Here is an 11,061-nt window from a genome sequence, read left to right as displayed (position 1 = left end):
GGGTTTGTTGTCGTTTGCTGGATACGTTTTACCTCTGAGCCCCATCCCCAGCCCTTTTAATATTTTATTTAGAGACAGGGTCTCACTGAGCTGCTTAGGGCCTCACTAAGTTGCTGAGGCTGGATTTGAACTTGCGACCCTCCTGCCTCAGGCTCCCCAGCTGCTGGGATGATAGGTGTGTGCCTCCACACCCAGCTTAAGTAGAGTTTTTAAAAAAGGAAATTTCACATGAAGGAAATAATGGATTTCTCACTCCTCTTGAAGTTTGCAAGTGACCCTTGTTCCCTCCCGGCCAAAGCGGCTTCACTTCCTTCCCTCCAGCTCTCCCGCCGGTTATTTTCCTCTCCCAGGGTCCCTCCTGGCGCCTGCCAATCATTGGAGTTGGCATCATTATTACCTGTTGGATTGGAGGCGCTGGAGGTGTCCCCGCTGCGGCCACCAGGGGGCGGTGCAGGCTCGCCGCGCGGAGGGCAGGGAGCAGGTGGTGCCCAGGGGCAGCGCGGGCTGGAGCTGGGAGCCCAGCGCGTGCGACGTTGAGGATGCTGCTCTTGCAGGTGACCGTGTACGAGCTAGAGAACTTCCAGGGCAAGCGGTGCGAGCTCTCGACGGAATGTCCCAATTTGACCGACAGCCTGCTGGAGAAGGTGGGCTCCATCCAAGTGGAGTCCGGGCCGTAAGTACCTGTCCAGGCCCCGAAAGGCTCCACCTCCTGGGCGCAGGAGCTCAACACCGGCTACTGCGGGCCCTAGACAGCTCCCTTCCGCTCTGGCCTCGGTTTCCCTATCTGTAGAACGAGAGAGGTTCTTTTCGAAAAAACTTTAAGCTCTCGATTGCCAGGGCAAGTGGCAGGAAAGAGGACAGACTGACTCCATGACCAAATAGTGAATATTCAATTTATGTCACTGCATATAAATAAATGGATATGATATTTGTAATTTCCTTTTTTTTTTTTTTTGGTACCAGGGGCTCTTTATCACTGAGCTACATCCCCAGCTTTTTTTTTTTTTTTTTTACATTTTTATTTTGAGACAAAGTCTTGCTAAGTTGCTTAAGATCTTGCCAAGCTGCTGAGGCTGGCCTTGAACTTGTGATCCTCCTGCCTCAGCCTCCCAAGTTGCTGGGATTCCAGGCATGTACCACTGCACCCTGGTGATACTTATAATTTCAAGTAAAAATATCATCTCAAGTTTGACAAGTATTGCTCTCGTCCTATGAGAGAGGTGCCATTCTTATCTCCACAGATGAGGAAACTGAACCCCAGGGGTCAGGAATCCCACCCATGTCTACAAGGCAAGCAAGTCCAGACGCTGGCACTGACCATCTGAGTGACCCTGGACAGATGCACATCAGATAGAGAAATGAAGAGCAGGAGAGAGGGGGAGGGAGGGAGGGAGGAAGAGAGGAGCGGAGGAGGGGGGGTGCTCTACAGAACACTGACAGCCTGTCGGGTGTCATGCTAAGACTTTCTGAGCACCCTCCTCACAGACTGGACTTCACATGGATTCTAGAAAACATGTCCTACGACGGTTTCTGGGTCCAGGGTCTCAGACTTATTCAGCATGTCCCGGTCCATCCACAGGAGACCCAGGAATCAGCAGCAACACTGGGGCCAGGCAGGGAGCCAGGTCAGAGCCACCCATCCCCCAGATCTGCAGGCCTGGGTGCCCACTCTGCTGCCCTGGAGGTGACCCAGGCCCTCCCTCCCCAGGTGGCTGGCGTTTGAGTGCAGGTCCTTCCGGGGAGAGCAGTTTGTCCTGGAGAAGGGAGACTACCCTCGCTGGGACGCCTGGTCCAATAGCCGCCACAGTGACAGCCTCCTGTCCCTCAGGCCTCTGGAAATCGTGAGCACAAGCCCCCGCCTGGGTGGTAGCCATGGCCTGGCCTGGAGGGACCCCCAAATGTCTGCCCCCATGATAGTGAGACGAAGTCGGCTACTGAGTGGACACTGGATGCAGGGGCTCATTAACCCATGCCGCCCTAGGGTCTCCGTTTGTAACCCTGTGGAAATGAGAACCTGGGGTCCAGGAAACACCCCAGGAGATAACCAGAAATGAACCCTGCAGCCGTTCAAGTCCTTCCTGGCTTCCCTCTGATACCCATGTGTGCCCACTCCTGCCCACGGGAGCCCTTCTCCCACTCCCACGACCCGGTGCTCCTCCTGGGCAGTGCGAGGGGAGGCCGGGGAGGCCCAGGAGGCCGGGTGGGACCTGGTCCAGCGGGGTGGATGGCGCCTGCGTCAACACTGCCCATCCATCGCTGCTGCCCCGGCCTCAGTTTCCCTCTCTGTAGCCATGGGTGGAATGACAGCTGTTTCCTACCTGTGGCTCTAAGGTCCCGCTGAGTCTCTCCGCGGCCCTCTCCGTCCAGGGTCAGCTCTGGGGTGGCCGTTGGCTCTCTCCTCCTCCCGGGGCGTCCCCGAGCCCGTCGGGGTGGGGTGGCCGGCTCAGCCCCGCTCTCCCCCAGGACGGCCCGGACCACAAGCTGCACCTGTTCGAGAACCCCGCCTTCAGCGGCCGCAAGATGGAGATAGTGGACGACGACGTGCCCAGCCTGTGGGCGCACGGCTTCCAGGACCGCGTGGCCAGCATCCGGGCCATCAACGGGACGTAAGGGACCCGGCGCACCCTTGCCCCGCCCCGTCTCCGCTCTCTGTTCTGCACAGGAGCCACCTGTGTCCTCCAGGCTGCAGGGGACCATCCTGCTCAGAGTCCCAGTCGCCCGCACCCAGGATGGGGTCCCGTCGGGTGCTCCCACCACTGGGACCCCAGGAAGCTCTGACTCCAGAAACTTATTTTTTTTCCATTGAAATTGGTCCCCTACCTGTCCCCATCTAAACCTTTACTCCTTTTCTGAACATATCCAGGCCTTGAAAGTGATTCTCGGACTGTTCTTTCTTCTTCACAGTCCTTGTCCCCCGATCAAGGACGTGAGATGTATGACGAAGTGTGACCCGAGTCCTTCCTAGGAGAGCAGACTGAATTACTTCCCTCCTTCTAGGCTGCATATCACTGTTAATGCCACCTTAAGGCGTCTTGCCCTGTGTTTGTGGTTAGGTCTCATGGTGGGCCTATGATTTGGGTTGATCCTTCCTGTGAAAATTTACTCAGGGACTTTTTGCTGAGCATTTACTATGTGACAGGTAATGGGACACAGGGAACCCTAAGAACTATATGGCCACTGCCCTCAAGAATTTCCCAGGCCTATAGGGACACAGACAAGGAGACAGGTATTCACAGCTGGTTGTGATCAGGGTGTGGAGGCAGATGTATGCCTCTGGGAGTCCTGGGGAGCTATTCAGTTCAGCCAGGAAGGACTTTCTAGAGGAAGAAGGAACTAAACGGAGTGGTAAGGGGTGCAAATGGAAGGGGAGGAATAGGGCAAGGTGAGGAAGAGTGTGCCAGGCAGGAGGAACAGCCTGTACGGAGGCTCAGCGCACAGTGTGAAGAGGGACGTGGAGAGAGCACCTGGGGGTTTTGCAAGGGTCTGGTGAGAGGGTTCGGGTTTAGGCGCATCCCAGGGCACTGGGGAGCCCAGGAGGAGCTCGGCCGGGTAGCAGGCTGTGGGCCGAGGCGGGGCCTGGTGACAGCTGTCCTCAGCCCAGCCTTATCCCGGCAGGTGGGTCGGCTATGAGTTCCCCGGCTACCGCGGGCGCCAGTACGTGCTGGAGCGGGGCGAGTACCGCCACTGGAACGAGTGGGACGCCAACCAGCCGCAGCTGCAGTCTGTGCGCCGCATCCGCGACCAGAAGTGGCACAAGCGGGGCTGCTTCCTCAGCAGCTGAGGGGCACGGTCCGCGGCCTCCGCCCGCCCTGGGCGGCCTCAGGGCAGGAAGAGGGGGCTCCAGGGTGGGGCGAGGGCCTGCTGTCCGCCACCCAAGACTGCTCAATAAAGCCTGGGGTCAGCCCCCACCTGCCAGGTTCCTCGGCCTCGCTTCCTGGGCGGGGCCTGGGGCGGAGGGAGGGAGGGAGGGGCTGTCTGCGCCGCAGTGGGCTCTGGTCTCTAGGGAGGGACCTGTGTCTCTGCCACTGCGCGTGTCCAGCTGGCAGTGTGTCTCCACCCACCACCCACCCACCTGTCCATCCGTCCATCCATCATCCTTTCATCCGGTTGTATGCCCATCTATCTGTCCATCCATCCACTCATCCATCAGTCCAGTTGTCTGTCCATCCTTCCATCCACCCATCCGTTCATCCATCATCCATTATCCTCCCATCCAGTTGTCTGCCCATCCATCTGTCCATCCATCCATCATCCATCTGTCCATCCATCATCCATCCACCTATCCATCAGTCCTGTTGTCTGCCCATCCATTTGTCCATCCATCCACCATCCCCATCTGTCCGTCCATCCATCCATCCCCCTATCCATCAGTCTTGTTGTCTGCCCATCCATCTGTCCATCATTTGTCCATCCATCTGTCCATTCATTCATCCATCCATTCATCCATGCATCATCCACCCAGTTGTCTGTCCATCTGTCCATTCATCCATCCATCCATCCGGTTGTCTGTCTGTCCATCCTTCCTTCCTTCCTCTCTTCCATATGCTAGAGGTGCTTCCTTCCCTGGGTTCTTCTGTCCTGACTCCCCCACTGTCCATCTGTCCATCCATGGACTCTCCCTTCAGTCCACCCACTCGGTCCTCCTCCCATCCGTCCATCTGCCCATCATCCATCTGCCACCTGCCTTCCTCCGCTCCTCACTCCCCGGACTCTGTCTGTTGGTCTGGTGACAGTGACATTATTAATCAGGCAGCACATGCCAGGCCCTGTCCCAGGTCCAAGGACACAACACAGTGGAGGACCTCCCCTTCTGTGGGAGAGACGGACAGAGATCCCCGGGTGGAGCTGGAGCAGCCGCAGGAGGCAGGGGTTTCAGGGGGCGGGGGCGGGTCTGAGAGGGGATCTGCTTGGAGGCTGGTGTTGGAGCGTCCGTGTGGACGCACCCCAAGGCCTTCCCAGTGGAGGAAGAGCAGGTTTGAGGCCCTGGGGGGTGTGGGTGGCCAGAGACTGCAAGGCATCCCAGTAGCGGGGACAGCTCACCAGGGCTCCGCAGATCCCAGGGAGCCGGGGACAGCCGCTGCTGGACGCAGAGACTCGGGCTGTGGTGTGGAGCGTGCCCTGAAGGATGGGGGGGGGACAGAGAGGCCACCCTACACCCCAACCCCCCTTGCCCTGTGTGTTGTGCAGAGCCACCTGGGGATGCACCCCTCTGCTCCCTCCACCGCCTGCTCCTCCCACTCTCTGGGGCTCATGGGGGTGACGGGAGTCGTGTGGGGAGCCTGTGGGGAGCCAGGCATGACGGGCCCTCCCTGCCCAGTGTGGGAAGAGGGGCTCCTGCTGACGGTCAGCCCTGGCCACCTTGCCGCAGGCTTGCTCAGGGCCGCTGCCCACCCTGCAGGCTTCCCCACTGCTCCCTGTCTGCCCCAGCCGCCTCCCCAGGAGCAGCCAAGCAGCTGGGGTGTGGGAGGCCCTGGGGGCCTTGGGAAGGCTTTGAAAAGAATGTGGCAGGTTGTAGTTATTCCAACCTGTGTGTTTAAACACTCACACACACACTCACACACGCACACACACACTCACATACACACACATGCACACACTCACACACACACGCACACTCACACTCACACACACTCACATACACTCACACACTCACGCACACACACTCACGCGCGCACACACACATGCACACACTCACACTCACACACACGCACACACCCACACTCACACACACTCATACACCCACACTCACACTCACACTCACACACACACTCACGCACACACACACTCACACACACACTCACGCACACACACTCACGCACACTCACACTCACACACATTCACATACACTCACACACTCACGCACACACTCACGCACACACACACTCACGCGCGCGCACACACACATGCACACACTCACACACACTCACATACACTCACACACACTCACACACACACTCACATACACGCGCACACACACACACGCACACACACATTCACACACACACACTCACACACACACATACACGGAATCCCCTTGACTTCTTGCTTTGCTGTGTGTGGGAGAGCTGGGTGGGCCTCAGGCTTGGCTGGATCAGGGTACTCCCCAACAAGACAGATAAAAGGCAGGAGTGGACCCTCCCTGGGGAGGGCAGCCTCCCACTCTGCCCCTTCATTGTTTCTACAAGGAGCAGTTTCATTGCACTTCATAAATGAGCACTTGCTGAGGACTCAGGGCTTTGTAGACATCTCGTTGAATTCAAAGAATGTCACTGAGAGGTAGGCAAGGCAGGCGGGTGGGCCCATTTCACAGACAGGCCAACCGCGGTCCAGAGAGGCAGGATTCCTCTCCAAGGCCACACAGAAAAGAAGTGGAAGGGAGGAGACTCCACCCCGGGTACTGATTCTAGAACATTCCTTCCTGACATATCCACCAGGGACTGGGAGCGACCAGGAAATAGGGTGGAAAAGAAAATGGCAGCAGAGGCCATTCTAACTGCTGTCCTGGGAGCTGCTGCTGAGCCACGGTGGGGGCAGTCACAAGGGTTCTCGTCTGCAGAGAGAACTGATGTGCGTTCCCCAGGCCACAGCTCACACGGCCTGGGACGGGGACTCCCTCAGGGCCGTCTCCAAAGCCCATGTGTCCACTCTGTGGGCTGTCGATGGCCGTGACCGGCTCACTTGCTGCTGCTGCTGCTGCTGTGTTTAATGAGCATCTGCTGTGTCCTGGACGCTGGGCCAGCAGCTGGCCAGGCCTGATGTCAACACCATGGTGGCCGTGGATGGGCAGCAGGTCAGGGCCAGCTAGGCAGGGGGGGCCATGCAGCGTGGAGTGGGGTGCCCGCCCCTCTGTGTCCAGAGCCGGGAGCTGGGTTGGTTCTAGAGGAGGGCTTCAGCTGGAGCCCCAGACCCAGGGCAGCTCCAGGTGGACACTGATGTCCAAGTGACCGTCCAAAGCCTCAAACCCAGAACTACGATCTGGTCTCTTCAAGCGCCCCGGCACTGTCCTACTCAGACCTGTGGCCCTCTGGGAGGCTCAGAGAAGGCGAGTCAACTGCTGAGGTCACACAGCCAGGGAAAGGCAGAGCTAAGACTCTTCCCCAGTCGGGTCTGACTCCAAAAGCCAGCTCACGGGTGTGATCCACCCCGGATCAGACCCTGACTTCTGCAGGGCAGAGCCTGAGAGTGACGGTAATGCAAGAGTGTCCCCCAGTCACTGGAGATGAAGCTCAGTGACCAGTGTAACTGAGAGACAGTGCAGCTAAATGGTTAGAGGGAGTGACGACAGGGGACCGGAGGTGGCAGGGCTGAGTTGGGTCCCTGCCCTGTCCCAGTGGGATGGCTTTCTGGGCTTTGCCGCTTACTGTGTGCCTTTGGGCAAACGACATAACCTCTCTGTGCCTCCTTGTCCTCCTCTAGCTTGGGGATAGGGAGACCAGCTATCTCCTAGGTTGTGTGAGTGTCCACGTGAGATGACGATGAGAAGGAATCCGACAGGCTTCCAGAGGTCCACTCCAGACCCTGGAGGCAGCCCCTGGGTGTCTGGAGCAGAGCCGTCCCTGTTACCCAGCCGTGGGGGTGTACCCTAAAGGCCCCCGAGGGGCAGGCGGCAGGGCAGCCAGGCCGCGCTCTGAGGGCCCAGGTCTCGTGGGTGCCCAGGACCCAGAGTCCCCGAGCCCTCTGCAGCTGGGCGGCTGGCTCTGTGGCCACCCCCCAGGGAGCCCACTAATGAGCTAAGCGGGGGACCTCGTTATTCTCCGGGGCTCTTTGTACCACTCCCTGCCACCGACCCTCCCCCAGCCTTACCCTGGCCATCTTTCACCTGCCGTCGGGGGGCAGCGGACTCCGGCCATGTCTCCCAGGACCCTGCGGTGGGCTGTGCTGGGCCAGTTCTGTCTGTGGGCACCTGGCATGACTGCTGGGGACATTCCCCTGTGCTGTCACACCCCCTCGGAAGGGACTCCATCTCCAAATGGGAGCTGGTAGATAAATGCCTCAGATCCGTGGACCACAGACGGAACCTTCCCAGGGCCTCGTCACCGTCTTGGAAAGTCGTGGCACCCGTGGCCATGTGGTCTGTGGTATTTGCAGCATCAAAAAAAATCACTCCTGGCCCCTTTTGCACATGTAGCTGTATTATGTTCCAGATGCTTCTATACCCCAGTAACTCAGGAGGCTGAGGCAGGAGCATTGCAAGTTGGAGGTCAGCCCAGCAACTTAGCAAGACCCTGTCTCAAGATAAAAAAATAAAAGGGCTGGGGATGTGGCTCAGTGGTGAGGCACCCCTGGATTCAGTTCCCAGTACCAACCAACCAACCAACAAACAAAAACCTGCTCACTGAGGTGAATGAAGATCTTGAACATGCATTGAGTTCCTAGCCCAATGTATCCATGATAATTCTCCCGTCTTAGATCACCTGGCACAGCAGTGTCAAAGCCTTTATATATTGAAGCATATTGTTACAGATTGAATTGTATTATACTTTTCTACTATAGTTACAGCTGTGACAGCTTTTCATTAATCTTTTTTGGGGGGAAGCTTGTACGTAGGTAGGTTGTATTATCAATTTTATTTCAAGAGATTAAGAGGCTGTTACAAAAAATTATCAGAAGTGTGGAGCAGAAAACTGCTCTCAGCTTATCTTGGGGGTGTCTTCTGCCTCTGACTCCTTCGTATCTAAGGATCAAATTGAGTTTTTTCAAGGAGGACACTGAGGTGAGCTTTCTCCATGGGAATAGGAAGGTAGAGAAGAGGGTCCAAGCCCTTTCTTTCCATGTATGGGTCAAGCTGTGCCGCATAACAAACAGCCCCCTTGTCTTGGTGGCTTAAAACAACAAAGGTGTTTTTCTCCCTGATGCTGCATGTCCACTGCTGGCCAGCAGGGGGCTCTGCTCCACGCGGTCACTCAGGAGTCCAGGCTGATGGAGACTCTGCTGTCTCACAAGGCTGTCGACTCGGGACAATGGAAGAGGAGAGTCTGCTGCAAAGTCTGCTCCAGCAGTAAAATGATTTCCACCGGAAATGTTGTCAGCCACTGTTGAGAGCCACAGCCGAAGGGGCCCCAACAAACTTCCAGCTGCCAGCAAACTTCCAGCTGCCAGCTGATGATTGGCTCACAGCGGCCCCAGCAACATCTAGCTGATTGGCTCCTCTGCGGTGATGCTCATTGGGCTGTATCCCCACCCTTTCAGACCACAAAGCTGCTCATTGGGGGACTTTTTTGGCTCCGCCCACATGACCCAGCCAATCGGCCTCAAGAGCAGGAGGAGTGGGGGAGGTGGAGAGGCTTGTGGGAAGCTGGTGGTGGCAGTTGGGCTCTGAGGGTTTTTTTCCTGAGGAGCTGTGTGGTTTGGCGTGTGTGGTTCTGAAAATAAAGTTCGTTTCTTTTGACAAGTGGCTCCCGAATAGTGCCCAGACAGACTGCGGCAAGCCACACTTATCAGCTACAACAAGTCACGGGACCTCCCTGCTAATCCAGGAAGACCCAGCGGTGACCCTCCTGTGAATCCGCCCAGTACCAGCTCCTCCCCTTCCCTGCCCCTCATCCTCTCCACGTCCCTGTGCTCCCTGGACTTCCAAATAAATGGCCCCTCTTCCCTCTGTCTGAGGGACTGCCTCCCGTGGGGCCCCGACCAGACAGCCTCATTTTTGCCATTTCTTCCCAACTCGTGGGTCCCAGCCAATGGTCATCTTGCAGCCCACCCAGGGGTAGCAGCCTGGGATCGCCGAAGAGCTGCAGTTACCCAGCGTCTCCTGTGGTTGGGACCCAGCTACTGGAGTCACAGGGTCGGTCACTTTAAAAGGGGGAGGGCGCTCGCTAGCCATGGACTCAAGAAACTAGAGCGTCACACACCTGCAGGCCAAGGAAACATCAACTGCAGGTGAGGAATCCCAGGAGGAACAAGGGGAGTTGTTGTGTACTGAAGCCCTGGGATCTGCACATCCTGAGCTCCTGGTTCAAATCCCAGCCTTGCCACTTCCTGGCTGTGTGACTTTGGGGAAGTTTCATTCCCTCTCTGAGTTTATTTACCTACAAAAATAGGGATAATCATCGACTCCCCCCCACCACCACCACCACCAGCATGCTTTACCCTGCCAGTCATGGGAACTCTGAATGGCCTAGAGAGAAAAATGTGAGGTGCTGGGGAAAGGACCTCATTTCTGAAAGGAAGACAGACTTGGAGAAGAGGAGCTGACCACAATCCTCAGGGCGTAGAGAGAAGCATCAGAGCGTAAAGAAGAAGAGCATTTTCCTTGAAGTCTGACTGAGATGAGCTCAGGTTCTGGCTGTGTGATCTCAGACAAGTTTCTTAACTTCTCTGAGCCTCCACTTCCTTATTTGTAACAGGGGATACTACTCATGCCTATCTCAAAGATGACTGTGAGAATTTAATGCAGTGAGACCCTCTGGGAAAGGACCCTCTGGGAAACCTAGTAGAGAGGCAGTCCACAAAGCCCAGCTCTATTACTTACCGGCTGTGCAATCTTGGGCAAGTCCCATAACGTCTCTGAGCCTACAATTTCAATAAAATGGAGCGATCCATAAATGCAACACTTACCTGTTGGGCTAAGAGGATTAAAAAAAATAAAATAAGTCCAGACAGCGCCTGACTTGGCACCTTTAGGCTCTCACACTCCCTAAGTGTTAGGAATTCTTTCTTATTTATTAGGATTCTGCAAATTCTTGAGACTATCTGTTTGTTCAACGAATATGGCTGGATCCCTGTCGTGGTCTGAACTGTGTGAGTCAGGAAGGTGCAATGAAATCCTGAACCCTAGTGCCCCAGACTGGGACCTCGCTTAGAAATGGGGTCTTTGAGTTGTGATGCGTTCTGCTGTCGTTCATTTTGAAAAAATCAATAAAAATCAAAAATTAAAAATCGAGAGCGAGCAGGTCTTAGGATGTGCAGACCCCTCCTCGGGAGCAGCCCTTGCTTGGGTGACCTAAAGAGCAGCTTCCCAACCCCAGTGGGGGGGACTTCTGCCACCAGCTGCTGGGGACTCTCGCAGAGCCCCGGCGAGGGTCCGAGTCCTCCTGGGAAGACGGCCACCCCAGGAGAGCC

General features: G+C 56.5%; 1 protein-coding gene across 1 annotated transcript; it reads left to right on the top strand.

Annotated features, from left to right (window-relative positions):
• Positions 1-32: 32 nt before the first annotated feature.
• Positions 33-3,919, top strand: Crybb3 (crystallin beta B3). Its single transcript, XM_078036699.1, has 4 exons — positions 33-673; positions 1,709-1,841; positions 2,464-2,606; positions 3,616-3,919. The coding sequence occupies exons 1-4, from the start codon at positions 540-542 to the stop codon at positions 3,779-3,781; spliced, it is 576 nt and encodes a 191-aa protein (XP_077892825.1). The 5' UTR covers positions 33-539; the 3' UTR covers positions 3,782-3,919.
• The last annotated feature ends 7,142 nt before the right edge of the window (positions 3,920-11,061 follow it).

Source organism: Ictidomys tridecemlineatus, unplaced genomic scaffold (genome assembly GCF_052094955.1).
Source record: "Ictidomys tridecemlineatus isolate mIctTri1 unplaced genomic scaffold, mIctTri1.hap1 Scaffold_454, whole genome shotgun sequence".
Lineage (NCBI taxonomy): Eukaryota > Metazoa > Chordata > Mammalia > Rodentia > Sciuridae > Ictidomys > Ictidomys tridecemlineatus.
The sequence above is the reverse complement of the archived record's forward strand: the minus strand, read 5'-3'. Positions and strand labels throughout refer to the sequence as shown.

Excerpts from the sequence above, each read along its gene's own strand:
- Crybb3 (XM_078036699.1), top strand. The coding sequence starts at position 540 with ATGCTGCTCTTGCAGGTGACCGTGTACGAGCTAGAGAACTTCCAGGGC. Across the intron at positions 674-1,708 it reads ATCCAAGTGGAGTCCGGGCC|GTGGCTGGCGTTTGAGTGCA; the intron begins GTAAGTACCTGT and ends CTCCCTCCCCAG. Across the intron at positions 2,607-3,615 it reads ATCCGGGCCATCAACGGGAC|GTGGGTCGGCTATGAGTTCC; the intron begins GTAAGGGACCCG and ends TTATCCCGGCAG.